This window comes from Podarcis melisellensis (genome assembly GCF_964234715.1).
Source record: "Podarcis melisellensis genome assembly, chromosome: 10".
NCBI lineage: Eukaryota > Metazoa > Chordata > Lepidosauria > Squamata > Lacertidae > Podarcis > Podarcis melisellensis.
In genome coordinates, this window is record NC_138542.1 from 7,401,265 (window position 1) to 7,421,091 (window position 19,827).

Genomic DNA, 19,827 nt, shown 5'->3' on the forward strand with positions numbered 1-19,827 from the left:
CTTGGGATTAGGCTGGCTTGATTATCCAGGACTATGTTGCTCATTTATCTGTGTCAGGGTCAATTATAGGGACATTAGCAGACAAATGTACATCCTTGTCCCAAGTACTAGATAAATGTAGGGCTCAACGGAAGAGGTAGGCACACTGGCTGCCTTATTAAATCACTGGAACAACTGTTTACGTTTCTTACAATGTTTTCACTACTTCAAATCCTTTTATTTTGTAATTGTAGACTGGAAGTGAGTATTTAAAAAGTGGGGACATTATCCATCCAGCATGAGGCATCAAGGTGCAGCTAAGGATACTCTTTGCTAGGAAGACTATAACTGTCAAGCACTGAGGTTGCAAATTAAGTGTATGGACTTCCCTGTGTCCAGAACTCTTTTTCAAGCTTTGGGACTGGATTCGTGGCTCTGAATTCTCTGTAGGTGTGGAGGGACACAAAAAATTATTTCCTCCTATGCCCAAAAAAGCAACCACATAAGCACTTACATCCAGAATAGCGTGCAAATCACAAGGCAAGCCTTTTGGAAATTCCTGGAGTGTCTTGTTGTGCTGCACAGCTTGATATTTCACTCAAAGATTCTTAGCCTTCTGCTGAGATTGTCTGGTAATCTGGCAAACATCCCGCTTCTCAGCATATCAGATATTTTTTTGAATAGGATCTCTTTTTGGAAATCAAGGTTCATAGATAACTGTATGTCTCCAATTAGCACTAAGGGTTCCGACGTCCACATCTGACCACTTCTGTTGCCCAGCAATGCTCGCTTTACTGCCTCCAATTTTTATTTTTATTTTTTAAAATACTGTTTCTTTAGCATGGTTCCAATATCTAACACTGGTGAAACTTGTCAGGACAGAAATAAACAACAAGGAGAAAATAAACAGCCTTAAATGTATATCCTTGTCTTAAAATAGTTGTGAACCAGAATCACAGAGGGCATATTTTTCCAGTGGTAGAAGAGGGGACTCTCAAAACAACAAAACCTTGCCTTAGAAGAGCCTGCAAAGCAGCAAAATCAATTAACATCATGGGAGACCAGCACAAGCAAAGCTTATTGTCTGATATATTTCTCAAACGGTAAGATGGGATCCAAACAAAGAGCTACTTTAGGCAGGCCCAAGAGCTTGGAAAAGCCCAGTGAGATTCGTTTATTTCTTTATTATTTCCACAGCAGGCCCTCACATCATGTCACTGCTTCTCGATGCCCCCTCCATTATTTGCCACATGACTTGGTAGGTTGTTTAAGAAATACAAGCCCAAAAGGCAGGCTAGGTACATAGGAAACAAATGGTTTTGTGGCTCCCAGGCTTAACAAGCAGTGCTGTGCTAATAAGAGAGCAACTCACTTCTAAAAATGGCAAAAGAACAGTTATGTAATGCAAAGTTCAACAATATGCACACAGAAATATTTTTAAGACCACATGTTTTCTACCCTCTCCCTCTCATTTTACAGTGAATAAATATCTGCCAAGTACAGCAACGCAAAAATTAAAAATGGGTACGCTTTAGATAAATGGTCACAAATTTCTGAAACCAAAACACTTACTTTTTGGCAAGTCTCCAGTACTGGATGCTGAAACTGTCCTGCTCCTATCATGTGATGGAGTACTTCCGTCTCTTTCAGTTACAGCTGATTCTTCAGAAACAGCTGAACCACAAGCTACAGAATCTAAAGCTCCAGAGAATACGGAAGCCGAGAATTCAGAATACTGCGACTCAGAAATTTTATGACGTCCATTTGGCAATTCACCATTAAATTGTTCGTAGGAGCTACTATAGCTGTAATCATTTTTTGCATTTGGCTCATCAAGATTATATTGCTCAGTATTTGGGCATTCCTCCTCTTCGTCATCTTCATCTTCAATCTGTTCTTCCAGCAAGAAAGGACCATTTATAACGTGGCCATTTGTTTTGGGGGATTCTATCCAAGTGGGATCTGCAGATTCTGAGTTGACAAGTTCTTGTTCAACATCATCGTCTTTCTCTGTGTTTTCTTTTTCTGTATCTTCCTTTTCATCCTGATCTTCCGTTTCACCTTAGGGATTAAAATATATAAAGACTAGATTACACTTTCTCTCAGAAAATTATGACCTCTTAAAACCAAGTGGGGTAAGTATTATGAAGTATCATTTGAATTTTCAGTTTCAGTACATGTTATGTAACAATACTATTTCATCTGAGTTAGCAAAGGCAAAGTAAAGGACTGCATAAATTTATGCTTATATAAATAGAGCAGATAGTCTTCTATAGCTTTTGCCTGGAGGGATGCTATTACCTTGGGAAAAACTTTTTTATATCAATGGCTGGTTAGTTCTACAGTTGCCCTCTCCAACAAAGATGTCTCTTCAGCATTTTGTTTTGGCACCACTCTGAACAAAACTTAGTGTGCTAAGCCGGTGGTGCACCATAATAGTAATGGCACTTATTGATTTCCATGTTCCTTACGCCCTCCGTATCAAAAAGCATCCTCTACTTGCAGAATGGAATTGGGGGTCTGCTCTTTGCAGAAAAGACATGCAAAGCCTTTTGCAGCTCGTGGAATGAGTTTCATGGTTCTTTGGCTCTGACCGATGGCAGCCTACAAAACAGATGGTGCTCAGAGCATCGTTGCAACAGCATCTCTGGACACACTGCATCTTTTATATCAAAATTTAAGAAGACCCAACACTTACCATCCTCATTCCCAAGTTCTTCATCTGCTACCTCCTCTAACTCAACAGTTTTTAGCTTGACTTCTGGGTGGTATTCATCCTCTTGTTCATTGGACGATACAGTAGATGTTACATTTTCTTCTATTTTTTTTCTTTCGGCTTCTCGCTCCAGTTCCTCTATTTCCTGCAGGCGCTTTTCTAGTAGCTCAGCCTGTCTCTTTTGCTTTTTTTTCAATTTCTTCTTTTTGTTTTTAGATATTTTTCCAATCTAAGAAATTTAACATAGCTAATTACCATTTATTGATCCTTACAGCCTTCCAATGTGAAGGTTAGGTTACCCTATAAAAAGTCTAGCATCTGTGAAGTGAGAACACTAATGCATAGTATTGCACAACTGACTTTCTATAAAATTGAAACTCAAGAGGCAATTCAGAGGATGAAGTAGCCTCAAGCTATAATTGCTTTGCTGACATAAGATATACAAGCTGAATAGAGAGGCCCCATTATTTCTCTCTATATAAACCACTGCAAGCACAGCATACCTATCTTTTAGGCTACAAATGGAACATATTGCCATCTGCACTAGACAAGTTAGTTGTTGGGTACAATTAAATGTGCTAGGATTATCCTTTAAACCCCCAATGAAAAGTTTATAGCATGTAAAACACTTATAAAGATTTTAAAGTAGTATCTTGCTAAATAACTGGCCTCCCTGCCCAGTCCCGAAAGTTCACTTTCAGGGGCCCTTTGCTAGGTGCCCCCACTAAATGAAGTGAGGCAGGTGACGGCTGTACTTTATTTTATCATTAAAATAAACTATGGTTATAGCTTAAACAAGTGAGGTTTAGAAACCATGGTTTGAACTTGGCTTCTTTTAAACTAACCATAATTAAAGTCTTCCTTAGTTTGTCAGTTTGGATGGAATGGTTAAGAAGAAGCAAACAAGAACGTTTCAGAACTCCTCCTCCCAGTTATGCAGGAGGAAAAGGTAATGCAAGATTAATTTAGACAAAAGATCCTATTTATAAACCAAAACTGTAGTTAAGTAAGGATCATGGATGAAATTTAAAATCCTAACAATTTTAACTTTCAACTCTTTAAACAGGAAACCTGAATACTCAAGAAGAATAAGACAAGACTACTTACGGGTTTTTGCTGAGGAGCAGTACTCACTAAAAAAGAAAATAAAAGAGGAAAGAAACAAAACACTTAAGAGTCCAATTTATGAAGTGATATGTGTAAATTCTGTGCAATAATCAGAAACATCTTCTAAGGAGAGGCTGATGGACAGATACTACCTTAGATCATCTTTATCCAACCTAAAGTGTCTAGAGGAGGAGGAGGAGGAGGAGGAGGAGGAGAGGAAGAAGAAAAATCTGCACAATTTATATGAGATTCTACAACCTTGATACGGCCAGTGAATGGGTTTTAGGTTTTAAGCCCTAAGAAAGTTCTTCATCATGAACTAACAAAAGATGAAAAATATTGAAATATTAATCTTTTCCAACCTTACAATGTTAAATTATTTGCTTGTAAGTAATCCAGTTCCTAGTACATCCATTTTACTGATACAGACTATAAAAACTTTTTAAGATTCTAATACTACCAAATACCACCTAAAAGAAACATGGAAACAATGCACAGTGGTACCTCTGGTTATGGACGGGATCCGTTCCGGAGGCCTTCTGTATCCCAAAAAGTCTGTAAACAGAGGCGCCCTTCTGAACATGCATGGGGTGCGCAGATCGCGTCTGCACATGTGGCGAAACCTGGAAGTATACACTTCTGGGTTTGCTGCATTTGCAACCTGAAGATTACATATCCAGAGGGATACGTAACCCGAGGTACCACTGTCTTATTAAAATATTCCACTTACAAACCAGTCAAAGCTAAATTTTGGGGGCTTCAGTTTAGTAAATAAGTAGTAAAGGTAAAGGGACCCCTGACCATTAGGTCCAGTTGTGGACAACTCTGGGGTTGCGACGCTCATCTCGCTTTATTGGCCAAGGGAGCCGGCGTGCAGCTTCCGGGTCATGTGGCCAGCATGACTAAGCCACTTCTGGCGAACCAGGGCAGCGCATGGAAATGCCGTTTACCTTCTCGCAGGAGCAGTACCTATTTATCTACTTGAACTTTGACATTCTTTCGAACTGCTAGGTTGGCAGGAGCCAGGACCGAGCAACGGGAGCTCACCCCGTCACGGGGCTTCAAACCACCGACCTTCCAATCAGCAAGCCCAAAGCTCTGTGGTTTAGACAACAGCGCTACCAGTAGACATTAAAGGGCTGCACACACCCTGACATGACACTTAGATGTTACAGAATGCGTGCCTTTTCTGAGAGACTACCACCTCCATGTGATACATTATAATGTATTAAGTGTGAGGAGTTAATACGGTCCACAGTATGAGATGGCCATTGCAAGGTGGCACTGACAAACTGACAAATTGCTTCTTCTTTTTAAAGTGTAACTGACTGATGTCCTGAATAATACACAAAATAGTAAGAAAACCAGTACAGCTTGTTCAGCTTATTTAATTAAGACTTCATGCATTTCAGACAGGACTGAACCCAGCTTCACAGCTCAAAGGCAATGAAATCTAAGGGACCTATTTGGTGTCTCATTTGTATGTAGCCATAGATATAGATATAGATATAGATATAGATATATAGATAGATAGATAGATAGATAGATAGATAGATAGATAGATATAGATAGATAGATGCACATATCGCTCTCTGCACATATAAGAAATCCCCTTCATGTGTGAGGAAGTGGGATACAGGGGGCAATGTCTTTAAAAATGTTTCACTATATAAAAGTGCACACCTAAAACACAGTTTAAAACTTGAAACTGGGGAAATGTTCACGTTAGCTCATATGAATGTTGCATTAACAGCAGGAAACCAGTATAAATAAAGCTTGTAATTACGGTTTTTCTGCCTACCCAAAATGCAGAAGTATATGAAGAATTGCAGCACTCGGATTGTTTTGCTACGTTAAAATGAACACTTCTTATACATTATTCATATGCTAATAACATTCTTAAACATTCAAATTAACCACGTTTAAATTTAATATTCCCGTTAACTAAAACTAATTAAATGTTGCTGCGGCAAGTATGCGATCTGTTTTTACTTACTGAGCGTTTAAAAGTACGGCCCTACCTGCAGAGCCAGAAGGAGGAGGAGCCCCTGCTTTCTGCCACTCTGTTGCTTCCGCAGCCATTCGACGCACATAGGTGTCATCCACACACATCAATATGTTCTCTGGCTTGATGTCTGTATGGATGATCTTGCACTTGCTGTGGAGGTAATCTAAACCCTGCAGCACCTGGTTGCAAACCAATAAAAGGAAGAATCATTTCATTACAATGAAAGCCTCTTCCACTCATTGCGTCACAAGAACTCAAAAGGCTACATTTGGACATCACTTTAAAATACATATATATATGGGAAAAGAAATGACTAATCTAGTTCACAGAACTTCAGTTCCCATCATCCCTGACCACTGGCCTTGTTAGCTATACCCCTTTGTTGGATTATGCACATAAACGATGACTAAAATATTCTTAATAAAAATATTAGGGCACCTTTTTCTTCTTTCAATCAGATGGCATATGTTTTAGTAAAATAACTGGCACTTTTCCAGCAACTAACTTCTTGTGGAAAAAGCATTTTTCACTTCAGCTATGTGCCGTTAAGTGATGAGATGAAATGCACATAGGATATATTTTAAAGCAATTGCTACTTAAATTGTTCAGACTTAAACAATTTAATCAAGCAGGTAATTGAAGGCATCACATGCAACAGCAGATTTAGAGAGATTTCTAAAAAAATGTAGTCCTATCAACCTAGCTGGGTAGTTATCAATTTTGCAAGCAGCACTGAAGTATTAGCACATTTGTAGCTTTGTTGCATTAAACATCTTACCTGTCGAATTATACTTTTCACACAACGGATAGGAAGGCCCTGGTAGTTGGACTTAATTATCCATTTTAAAAGGTGATGTCCAAGTACTTCAAAAACCATACAGACATCTGAGATTCAATTAAGGATAAATCGTAAGTAATTTAATGACTTTCTAACCATCCTTACAAGCCCACCGCACAAGAAAATATTTCACATTTCAACTGAGAACATTATCCTTTGTTCTTGGGTAATGAAAGTTTTCCAAGAATATATTTCAAGCATTTTGGTTTCCATCTTCTACTAGCAATTGGGGCATCTCCTATGGTCTCACCAATCCATAGATGGGTGGGCTATGCATACATAAACCAGTTGAATCAGATAATCAGCACATCCAGTTTTGACAGAGCCTATTTTGGGATCAAGCTCCTCTTCCCTACCCTCTGTTTCAGAGCATGGTAGGCAATGGTCTAGTGTAACATTGAACTGTCCTGGAGAAATGAAAGGCGTGTGTGTGGGAATGCTCAGTTCCAACCACTTTTCCTTAATCCCGGTTTACATTATGTCTTTACTGACCTTGTACATATTTTAGCAGTGGTCAGTCATTCCATTTTGAACTCAACAGAAAAACCAAATCAATGTAAGCCTGCTAACTCATTCTCAAAGGAGACCCACTAAAATTAAGCAGGTCACAGATACCTGACCATTAACTTCAATGGGTGTACTCTTTTATAGCTAATTTTAACATGGAACTGCAACAGCAAAATAGAGAAGCCCGGAATATTTTTGGGTTGTAGTCAACTTTTTTATTTATTAAAATAATGTGTTGGCCATTTTTACAGAGCGGAAGGAAAATTTATTTAATACGAATTTCACAGAGTCAACATTGTCAGAAGAAGCCAAATATCCTAGACTAGAGTTTGAACTTATGTTCAGATCAGAACCTGAAATATGTTTTTTAAAAATCCAAACCAACAAAAATATACAGATAAATTACTATAAAAGCAACAGAAAGAACAGATACGCCTTAATTTTTTTTAAAAAAACAACCCCATAAAGAGAAGAGCTTACAGGTTTATAAACAAACATGAAGCACCTCTCAAATACACATTGTTTTCAAGTCTACCACAGCAGCTCATTCTAAATATCCATATAATATTTTCAGTATTTCCTTCACTGTTATGCACTAATAATAACAACAATATTTCTGGGTTGGATCCAGACTTGCACTCAGCCAAGTTCCATTAGTGCTGGAGGAATGAGGCAGGGTGAGATTTTTGCCAATTCCCACTTCTCATTGGAATAAAAAATAATTGAAGATACACATTTCCTACAGTTCAAAGGCTGTGTTGAATAAGAATCCCCTATGTGAATGGAAGAAGCCCTTCCATTTGCAGAATATTATGTCTGGAGCCAACCCAATGTCTTAAAAAATTACCTGCTAGCCTAGTGTTTTACTTGAAAAAGCATAAAGGTTTTCCTGTCTTTTAAAATCAAGACACTGGGCAATCAGCAAGAAAAAAAAAGATACGTATGCCATTCATGCCAGAAATTTTGAAGTCATCAATTAATTGTACAACCATGTCTTTATTTGGATCACTAGGGTCACTTTCACGAACCTAAAAAAAGAAATGAAACAAGTCACTTAAATTAAAACTACCGTTTGAAAAAAAACTGTAAAGTTATTTTTAAAGATACTGCAGCTAAAAAATATTACATGGTAACTGCAATTTTACTTACTATGTTTGTTTTACAGAATCACAAAATTAAACACACACACACACAAGCAATTTCATTTACACTCAGTCACTAAGCTTGGGAGTGTTATCATAATACTTACACATTTAAGTAACTTTATTTCATCCAAGGCTGTCTCTGTATAATGTTGAGCACTTTTCACAACTTTCATTGCAACAAACCTTTTCCCCCTTTAAAACAGGAAGTAAACAAGCTATCAGAGCCAATACTTTTTTTCCTATTTAAGACAGACATCCAATATCCTACTGGAGAATAAGTACAACTTTAAAACAATTTGTGGCAATTTTCAATAATATTCAGGTAAGTGAATGATAAATTTAACTTTTTTCTCAATTATTATTTTTCAAACAGTTAGAGAGCAATGTCTCTTAAGGGTTATTAAAGACACATTTGACTCAAAGCAAAGACAGAATAAATATCCCTATACAATGGTACTTATATAGGAGACAGAATAGAAACATTTATATAACCTTAGCTAGACTACAACCCATTAGTTATTCAAAATAAATCAAAGCCACCACTTACATGTATTAGAACAGGGGTAGCCAACCTGGTGCTCTCTAGATGGGATAACTCAGTTGGTAAAACATTAGACTCTTAATCTCAGGGTCGTGTGTTTGAGCCACACATTGGGCAAATGTCCCTGGATTGCAAGGGGTTGGACTAGATGTCCTTTGTGGTCCCTTCCAACTCTACAATTCTATGGTTCTATGATTCCTATCATCCTTGGCCAGTAGCCACACTTGTTATTGCTGGTGGGAACTGTAGTCTAAAACATCTGGGGAGCACCAGGTTGGCTACCCCTGCTTTAGAGAGCTAACATGCAAAAGAGGAAAGTTGCTGTTTCTTACTGCATATCCCAGCATAGCCAGACTGTAGAGAAGTGTCCCCATCCTAATTTCCTGATAACATGATACCGACCGTTGAAAAGATCTCCAATTTTCACTGGATGATAGCCACCTTTCAAAGAAGAGTGGGGGGTGGGAGGCAAAATTAGCATTAATTTGATTACCTATACAACAGTGTCTTAGCATTTCCAAGTAGCTTTAAGCAGTACAGTGGTACCTTGGGTTACATACGCTTCAGGTTACATACGCTTCAGGTTACAGACTCCGCTAACCCAGAAATAGTACCTCGGGTTAAGAACTTTGCTTCAGGATGAGAACAGAAATCGTGCTCCGGCAGCGCGGCGGCAGCAGGAGGCCCCATTAGCTAAAGTGGTGCTTCAGGTTAAGAACAGTTTCAGGTTAAGAATGGACCTCCAGAACGAATTAAGTATGTAACCAGAGGTACCACTGTAATCCTAAACGTACTTACAAGATGTAGTGTCCAATATGGCAATTAACAGGCCCGTTAGTAAGCCCATTACAATTAATAAACATGACTAAGTTAGGTCCATTAATTTCAATATGTTTAATTTCAGTAAAACTTTGCTGAATACCATCCTAATGAGCAAGTCTCACTGAACTTGATTTCAAGTAAACATGTATATGATTGCACTGTCAAACTTGTTCTTCAACTTTAGAAAAAATATCAGATATGTCAGGAAGTTGCTTGTATAGATCAATCTATATTTGCTTCTATAGAAAGACGTCAAAAAGAAGAAAATCCTGTTGGAACCAGGAAATTAATAGGACTGTGAACTCAGTTTCAACTAAGAGTATTGTGTTCAGACCATGTTCCAGTTTAAAGCTGCATTTAAACCTGATTTTCTTCCCCTACAACTGGGATGAACAATTTTATCAGGGTCCAAATAGTGGTCCAGAAATTAATTATGTGCAGGCGTCATAATAAATCTGGCACCGTCTAAGAACATTGGGCTTCCCAACTTTGAATCACATGCTCCCAAGCATTGCATTTAGATACAAGAATTCTGATTGACATATTGCACTCACAAGGCTTATAATATTAATGTATGGAATCTCTCATATATTTTATAAAACCTTTCCCTTGCTAGTCCAGCTGCAGCCAGTTCCACCACCACCATCCTCCCCACACCCCTCTGTAGTAAAATTTGGCAGAGCACCAGGAACTGGAGTGGGCCAGCAGACTGCCAACTGGCCATCCCTGCTGTACAACCTAATTATCAAGATGATTTTCTGCTGCACCACCTCAATTTTGAGCACAGAACATATTGTATCCAAAGTTTCACAAGAGATCACACTTTTATTAAATTACATCAACACTGAATCAAGTATAATTCAAGCCAATATTTTTTTAAAGGAATTTCTGCTTCTGACTTTGGGCTCATCCACAACTCTGCTTGTCCAAGCACTCTCCCCTGGGCGGTAAAGGTAAAGGGACCCCTGACCATTAGGTCTAGTCGTGACCGACTCTGGGGTTGTGGCGCTCATCTTGCTTTATTGGCCAAGGGAGCTGGCATACAGCTTCCGGGTCATGTGGCCAGCATGGCGAACCAGAGCGGTGCACGGAAACGCCATTTACCTTCCCGCCGGAGTGGTACCTATTTATCTACGTGCACTTTGACGTGCTTTCGAAGTGCTCAGTTGGCAGGAGCTGGGACCGAGCAACGGGAGGTCACCCCGTCGCGGGGATTCGAACTGCTGACCTTCTGATCAGCAAGTCCTAGGCTCTGTGGTTTAACCCACAGTGCCACCCGCGTTCCTTGCAGTACTGAGTGGTAAAGAGCGGGTAATCCAGGGGAACAGAAAGCCTCTCAGTCCCGTGCTTTCTAGGAGCACGACAAGCAAAGTGTGGACGAGCCCTTAAACTAACTACAGTGGTGCCTCGCTAGACGAAAAGAATTCGTTCCGCGATTCTCTTCGTCTAACGGTTTTTTCGTCTTGCGAAGCAAGCCCATTGACAGCTTAGCAGATTAGTGCTAGAGCTGTCAAGCGGCTTCCAGCGATCAGCTGTTAAGCGGCTTATCAGCGGAACAGCTGATAAGCGGCTTTGCGGCTTAGGAAAAGGGCGAAAAAAGCAAAAAAAAACCGCCGGGGGACGCAAGATTTTTTCGTCTTGTGAAGCAACCCCATAGGGAAATTCGTTTTGCGAAGTGCCTCCAAAACGGAAAACCCTTTCGTCTAGCGGGTTTTTCGTCTTGCGAGGCGTTCATCTTGCGGGGCACCACTGTACTTCAGATGTCCAAAGTTGAGCTTCAGCAGCTCAATTCACCAAACAATAGTTTGGCGAAGCTTATCTATCACTTGGCGCTTTGTCTGAGTAATGTAAAATATACAGTGGTTTAGTATTAGCTGACAAGCCACAATTAAAAACCACAATTCTACATCATGCCTGCAAGCTATGGTTTGACATGACATCCAAATTCAAAAGCCACAGTTAGGGCCATCACTCGCCTCCACAGGCAGTTGCAATGTAAACACATTAATGATAAGTACATGGAGAAACCACATAAAGCACCCCCACCCCCGACACACAACTCATCTTCAATAGTCTAATATTGCTATAGCCGTGGCTTTTGTTTCCTGCATGGCAGACACTGTAAAAAGGTTTCCAGTACACAAGAAAGAAATTAAAATAAAAAGAGACCCCAAACTATATGGCCACAATGCCAACATGTTTGCTACCAACACATGCAGACTGAGAAAAGGTACATGCATAATAATTATGGAATCCTAAATCCATTCTGCTCAAGCCTTTTAATGATGAACTCAGCTGTGAACCACTGTGTTCTTAAGTTTCATTCCACTCTTCTATCCAGCCCTCAACTGAGTACAAGTTCAAAGGTTGCATACAGGCACTTTAGGATTCTGAGTAAGCAACTGTGGTGAGACAGTAGTGAGAGAGGGCAGATTTCCAAAACCTGCTACCCAAACTCCTTTTAAATGCCATGGATTGGGATTTTCTGCATGCAGGCCCTTTACCAGAGAGCAATATTCATACTTCAATGCCAGTTGCTGCCATCCATAAACAGTAAGACTTGATTTAAATCATTTTTTTACAGAAAGACTCATTCTTGCTGGTATAATCTTAATATTTACAACCAGATGTAGGTTTCATTTTTGGAATAATAAATTTTCAGTGTAGTTTTTACAGTTATACCAAAAATTACTGATTTGGATATACTATTAGAAATACATAGACAATTATTAAATTATTGTTTATATTTGGACAACTTTTCTGCTGTACTTTATTGGAAGGAGGAAAAAATCATTTCCTTAATAACATTTAAACAACTTGTAACAACTTAAACATTATAGCATATGTATCCATGATTGTTAACTGATGTAGTTAAATGGTTTAAAAAAAAACAACAACCACCAGACTGAGTTTTAGCACAGGTGAAAAACTTAAATCAAATCCCTATTTCCTGATGAATAGCCTTTGAACTATAATGTAACTTAAATAGAAAACTATCTTTAGAAAGATTTTTCCTCCAAAAGCATTTTATTTTAAAAATCCGATTTTAAAAAAATTAATCCAAAATCTTTGATTTTTATCCACCCTGCTCTGCAATTTTCCATGGCAATGTCAATCTGCTTTTACAAACACTGCTCTTTCCCACAGTTAAGAGGAAGGGAAATCTGATGAGAAAGGTTTTTTATAAGCTATGGAGTTGTGATGATAAAAAAATTCAGCTTGATGCTATTTGTCTTTAAATAGTTCAACGGGTATCATCTATCTGTTACTAGCCTGAACAGGTTTCTGCCAGCATTCAGCTATGAATGGGCGCAGCTACACTACACTGGATGAGGAGAGATAGTACTGGAAAGAAAGTGACGTTTCTGGACAAAATGCTCAGGTGATAATTGTAGGGGACTTTGAAAGAAATTAAGGTAGAGGGGCAGAAACTTTCCAGAGACCAGTGCCAAAAAAAACAGGAACATGCTGACAGCTGCCCTAAGTGTTTCAGGAGACAATTAGTCTGCTCTCATGAGTAGACTAGCCAATGATAACACGGTAGTACACATGCCACCACTTTGCAAAGTAAGGAAGAGTGCTTTCTGATCACATCCAGGGACTCTGGTAGAACGGAACTGAGACAAAGAACAATGTATGCTTGGAGCCTCAAACCAACATTTGGCACAATGCCTAAATTGAACACTGTTACATACTAAGGGTTTAGAGTGCCTGGTACTGTGAAAAAGAACAGAATCTGAAAAAGTACAAGGATTTCAATATACAGATCAAGGACCTAGATCAGTGGTGGGGAACCTCTGGCCTGAAGGCTTGATTAGACACAGCAAAGGGTCCAGCTGCCCCACACCAGACATCATTTATGCTATTAGGTGTGGAGCAGATTAAAGATGTGGCTATAAAGGAACAATCAAGAACCTTAAAGTATGCTCCCCATTGTTCCTTGGCAAACAGAAACTGTATTTGGCCTTTAAATTTAGCAGAAGAAGAAAACTCTGCTGGGATGAGTTCCACTCAGGAGCTCCCAACTGAAGCCGATCTCTGCCAAAAGCGGGGTGTGAAGCCACAGCCAATTGGCAGTGGCTGTGAATCCTGCTTCTTTTGCCAACATAGTTTTAAACCAAGCCATGTGGGTAGAGGAGCATTTAGCAAGCCAGTTTGCAAAGGAAAACACTTCACCTAATGCCACTATGATTAACAGGTGGGTGGATGTAGTTTCCCACTCTTGAACTAGATGCAGCTACCTCCAAGAAAAAACACTTCAGAAGCCCAGTTGTAACACACTGGCCACACTTCACAGCGGCCTGGATTACCGTATTTTTCGCCCCATAGGACGCACTTTTTCCCCTCCAAAAATGAAGGGGAAATGTGTGTGCGTCCTATGGGGCGAATGCAGGCTTTCGCTGAAGCCTGGAGAGTGAGACGCATCGGTGCGCACCGACCCCTCTCGCTCTCCAGGCTTCAGGAAGCTGTTCGCAAGCCTTGGAAGCCCTGCGGGAGTTCCCACGGGCTCACAAGGCTTGCAGGCAATAGCCTGCCGCCCGAAGCACGGGGATCCCTCCGGAGGACTCCCCGTGCTTCGGGCGAGTGTCCGCAAGGCTTGGGGCGGCAGCCGCAGCTGGGGGGCAAATAAATTTTTTTTATTCATTTCCCCCCCCCCAAAAAAACCGAGGTGCGTCCTATGGGCCGGTGCGCCCTATAGGATGAAAAATACAGTACATTTAAAGAAAACTAATCCGAACTATGGCTTACCAGGGCCACACAAACAAGATGGCTCCTGGAGAACAGCTTGCGGCCACTTTGCTACCCCACAGTCCTTTTATCTCAGCACGGCACAGCAAAGTTTGGCTTTGTCCTGTGCTTTCTAGGCACAGGTCAGAACAGTTTGGCCTGTACCCCGCTGCTTCCCCCCGGAAAACGTGCTCTTTAGTGCTAAACTGGAACAAACAGCAATCCGTGGAAAACCTGGTTGCTGTTTGTTCCGATTCAGTGGTAAACCACAGGTTTTCCTGGGGGAAAGCAGCGGGACCAAGTGTCATCTGAATCCCATTTCATAATTAAGCTTTCTCTCCTTAACCATGAATCAGGTTTGTTCTTGGTTTGGCCTAGTATTACATGTGACACAACTGATGTCTTACACTGATTGCTTCACTATATATGCTTTGTTGCAGCACGTAACACCAAACCTTGCAGATATACAAACAAGCAGCAGCACTCCATATCCCCATGCCTTATATACAAATTCCCGAGACTCCCTAGATTGCCAATATGTGCTGACATTGCCAACCCAAGTGAAAATGATTCCATAAATACTCCTAAATTTGTTTGAGAAGCCCGTGCTTCAAAGTTCTTAATAAAAGTTTTGGGGTTCCCTGGCTTCATTTTATTCCAGGCTGGTGAAGGGCTTATTAAACAATGCTAACCCAGGTAACGAGGAAGCCAAAGAATTCACATACAAGGGAGGAGACACAGAGTGATAGGGAGTGCATAACTCTGTGGCACAGTTTCCAATCTCAATTTTAATTTTACATCTACACTGGGCCATTCTTTATACCACTGTGTTTTCTTCAAGTGCTGGCATTCTATTTACACTACCCACCATGTTAATTTCTGGCTATCTGTTCTAAAGAGTCATTTTTCACATTCGTATCTTACTTCATGTGTAGAATTTATGCTCCTACAAAGCATACAAAGAACCAGAATGTGCACCAGGGGGTGCGGGGAACGAGTTGTTTGGAAACAACAACATTGGTAACCTGAAAGTGTCTCTTTAAATCTGGCACGCCAAAGGTCATAAAGAGCTGTTGTGCAATTTAGCTCTGTATTGAAAATAATGTGATGCTTCATATGACGACTGAACGCTCTTGAAGCAAAAGGAATAGAAAAAGCAGAGATTACTCTTCCAGAGCATCTCATGAATGTACCAGTATTCTTAGCTGGCAAGTGCTGGAAATTCCTGCCTTTGTGAACTGGATGAATGGGAGACATCCCCAGAGCTGGACCAACATTAGCAAAGACAAGAGTTGACAGAAAAAATAATAAACTCTTCAGGCTGTGCAGTTTGCTCTCACACACTAACCTTTGCAATAATCTGCAGGGTCTTCTTGCTCTTCATCATCGGATCCCAGAATCTCCTCCTCTGGCTCTGGAGGGGCTGGCTCTGGCAAAGGTGGTGGAGGAGGTGGCGGGGGTGGTGGCGGGGGTGCAGAGGGAACTTTCTGTTGAGGCTCTGGCCTGCAAAGGCAAAATGGTACATTCAGTAAATAGTATTCTTGCCAAAATTACCCTTTGAGCACTTTATATTTCCTTTCTTGCCATTTAACAGTGCAATCCTAACCATGGCTACTCAGAAGTAAGTCCTATTAAATTCAACGGAGTCAGCATTTGGAAACATCTCAAAATCCAAATCCATCTCACCGCCAGGATGAGAAAGAGCAAGAACTAGTACATATTTAACATAACCTGGCTGTGAGCACCACTAGCTCCGAGGGCCTTCTGGCGGTTCCCTCACTGCGAGAGGCCAAGTTACAGGGAACCAGGAAGAGGGCCTTCTCGGTAGTGGCACCCGCCCTGTGGAATGCCCTCCCATCAGATGTCAAAGCGATAAACATCTACCTAACATTCAGAAGACATCTGAAGGCGGCCCTGTTCAGGGAAGTTTTTAATATGTGACATTTTAGTGTATCTTTCATCTTTGTTGGAAGCCGCCCAGAGTGGCTGGGGAAACCCAGCCAGATGGCGGGGTACAAATAATAAATTATTATTATTATTATTATTATTATTATTATTATTATTATTATTATTATTATTATTATTACTGCATGTTGGCTACAAACAATGGCCCTGACAATGCTAAGGAATATTGCAAAATGTAGTGTACAAGAAAAATCTGTTACAAACACCAGAGTAGGATACAAATGGGCCTTTGAAGATGAGTTCCATCTTCATTTTTACAAAGTTTGAGGAGTATGTTAAAAAGGAACAAGGCATTAACAATATTTAGAAATCAGCATAGAAGATTTTTAAATCTGAAAAAGGATCTAATTCATAGATTTCCTTCACAGATTTTTATAAGACCAAGCTAGCAAATTAAGAGATTCATCCAGCAAAACGAAAATCAAATAAGCCAAATATTTAAGACAGCAGCAAAAAAGAAACAAAACCCTCAAGATTTCTGTGCAATGTTTCAAATACAGAATTCTTTATTAAATCAGCCAAATATTTATATGAGACGAAATCTACAGCAAGTCATGTTTTCAAATGGACCTACTGCATCCCAAATGCAAAACATGTTAGATTTCCTATATTGTTTATACAGTAAATGTCAGTAGGTTTTGTGATGAAAAGATAAAGCCAAGTCAAACTTGCTTTCTTAGATAATGTTCAAAACAAGGATCTCCTTAAAAAGCAATTAAGCAACACTAACAAAACTTGTTGAGAGGCACTGAAGCTATTTTGTATAATTAACTATACATTTTAGAAAGTAAAGCATATTCTATGGTTTTGCCTGACAAACCTGATGACGACTTGAGGAGCATGTTAGAATATAAACACATTGCAATTGAATTAGAGTATCAAAATCTTATTCATCAATTATGACAATGGATTAAAGACAATCTAGTATACAGTTGCAATCAAAATTATTCAACCCCCACTACAAATCAGGTTTATTATCAAAATTTACAGACTTTCAGCAGTTTGGAATGAGCAAATAAAGCAAAAGCAATTGAAATAGGTCAACCCAAAGGATGCTTCAAGTGGTTTCCTCAAATTCAGCTGAAAATGCAACTTATACTGCAACTTAAACCTGATTTGCAAGGGGGCTTGAATGATTTCAATTGCAACTGTATCCTTCTAATAAATTCACAACTTGGTTCCTTCTTAAATTTGGACAGAGGGTAGAAAGCACAGAAGGAATCGTGATGCTCAGGCCAGTTATGTTTCAGATGTCACACAAAACCAAGATGACAAGGAGCCTTTGACTGACGCCACCTATGTTACCAATGATGCCTTCACTCTATTCCTAGTTTGGGGCAAACTATACTTGAAGACTCTTTTGGGGGGAAGTTCTTCCTCAGGCAGAGGCAAACTCAGCCCTCCAGATGTTTTGAGACTACAGTTCCCATCATCCCTGACCACTGGTCCTGTTAACTAGGGATGATGGGAGTTGTAGTCCCAAAACATCTAGAGGGCCGAGTTTGCCTATGCCTGTTCTTCCTTATATAGGCCTGGAGCAGACTAGTGTGAAACACCTTTCTTTCTCATTGATGCCACAACTGTGGGCAAATCACAGCTGAGTACAGAGCGAATCTCTCTTCATTCAACTACCTAATCCTCTTCCACCTCAGCATCTCATGCCTGAGGAAGGATCTGAAGTTATCAGTTTCTTAGAAGGAAGATATTGTCAAAACAGCACAATGGCAGCAACTTCCCATAGATTATGGAAGAAATCAACTCAATAATATACACACCCATTCATAAAATCCCACCAACCAACAAAATGACTACATGAAAAAATTGCTCAACAATTCTTCCCAGCCCACCAATAAATAAAAACTCAGTTTCAGATTTAACCAATCTTGCATAACACTGGAGACAATCTCACAAACTTAAATTTTCACAAGAGTATATAATGCCATATTTAAAAATGCTTTTTACATAATAATGCTAATATATTTCAGTAGGTTGCTGTTCCATGTATTTTAAGAAGGTGTGAATTTTTTCTGTGCACAAAAACAGGAGTAATAGTATATCCAAATAGCAATACCGTATTAATATTGCCTGCTATACTCCAGTGTTCCTATGGCAACTGGCTCAGATTTCTATTCCCATCACCAACTGCCAAAGACAATTCTATGTAAGGAGAAAAAATGGCTTTAAGTGTATCTGTTCAGAAAAACTTTACCAGGCAAAGTTAAAAATTAAAGCTCTGGAATTTTGGGTCTTGAAAGATAAAGCACTCTTCTATAGTTCCCATGTATTTTGTTATCATCAAACTCTAAATCAAAAAATTGACATGTTACAGGATTTTTGGCCATTATCATCAGGGTGGGTTACAACATTAAAACACAATATTAAAAACATTTTAAAATGTTATGACTTTTTCCACCAGCCCAGACAGACACACACAAACACATCAGGTAGTGTAAATACGTGCTAGTAGAATCTGAATTGCATTAAAATAGACTAGGAAAACCTTATTCTCTAGGGAAATTGAATCTAAACTACATTTCAAAACCAAAGCACACGTTGCAAGCATAAGTACATGTCTGCAGGAGAAATGTCAGTCACTGCAGCCAACCATCTCATAAATGGATGTTTTAAGGAGCAAACAGGACAATGTAATTCAGTTTCACTGGGTGACATCCAGCACAGCATATGCAGGCACTTGCTAGTGCAATGGCACTTTCCCTTCCTTTTCTCTCCTCTCCCTACAGCCCAGTGGACTCCAAAAACTGCTCTGGGGGATAAGAGCATGGACAATGGACCAAAGGAGGAAGAAGAGAAATGGTAAGTTCTGCTGTACAAGCTGATTTTCACTGCTCATATAGGTGGACATCTTTAGAGCTTGCCACTTTGTATTAGTAACCATAAAATTTCTGGGTGAAAATAACCTTTTCCCTTGGTTTTTCATTTTTACTTTTCAATTTTACTTTACAGTGACTACTTTCTTCAGAATTAATTCTTCACTACATTGCATTAGTGTTAAGCTGCACTTAATACTTCAGCCTTTTAGTGGGCTTTAATTATCATACTCCCACACTATTATCACTGTTTACAAACATTAAAAACTCCCCCCTCCAGCTATTCTTGTGATTAACAGAAAAACACCACCAACAAAAAATGCTCTAATTAGTTTTGGTTAAATGCTTGCTGACTTTGTCTATAATCTTGGATCTTCTTGCATCCTCAAATACCTACTTCAGCTTAACTAAAACCCTTGTATATTAGTCTGATACCCCAATGCAGGGCATACTTATCTTTACATTAAATTTGCCAATGTGTTTTACTTGTTGCCGATAAACAGTTCTTTCTGATCTTAATAATGAACTTTTTAGCTCCAGGGGCATTTGGGAGAATTTATGGAAGAAGAATGTGTGAGTATAATAATAATATGTTGCATACTTCAAAGGATTGAAATATTTCCTTTTGCTCCCAAGCAGAAAT

The 19,827-nt window shown here is 39.6% G+C and overlaps 1 protein-coding gene across 8 annotated transcripts in view; it reads right to left on the reverse strand.

Annotated features, from left to right (window-relative positions):
• SRPK2 (SRSF protein kinase 2) overlaps positions 1–19,827 on the reverse strand; it is an 89,960-nt gene that overhangs the window by 15,991 nt on the left and 54,142 nt on the right. For all 8 annotated transcript variants that reach the window (XM_081927698.1, XM_081927700.1, XM_081927697.1 and 5 more), the window contains exons 3-11: positions 15,740–15,894; positions 9,174–9,282; positions 8,405–8,492; positions 8,096–8,183; positions 6,589–6,695; positions 5,824–5,989; positions 3,803–3,828; positions 2,678–2,924; positions 1,552–2,040 (exon numbers count right to left, since the gene is read on the reverse strand). In XM_081927698.1, coding sequence (XP_081783824.1) covers positions 1,552–2,040; positions 2,678–2,924; positions 3,803–3,828; positions 5,824–5,989; positions 6,589–6,695; positions 8,096–8,183; positions 8,405–8,492; positions 9,174–9,282; positions 15,740–15,894 — 1,475 coding nt within the window. The remainder of the gene's footprint in view (positions 1–1,551; positions 2,041–2,677; positions 2,925–3,802; positions 3,829–5,823; positions 5,990–6,588; positions 6,696–8,095; positions 8,184–8,404; positions 8,493–9,173; positions 9,283–15,739; positions 15,895–19,827) is intronic.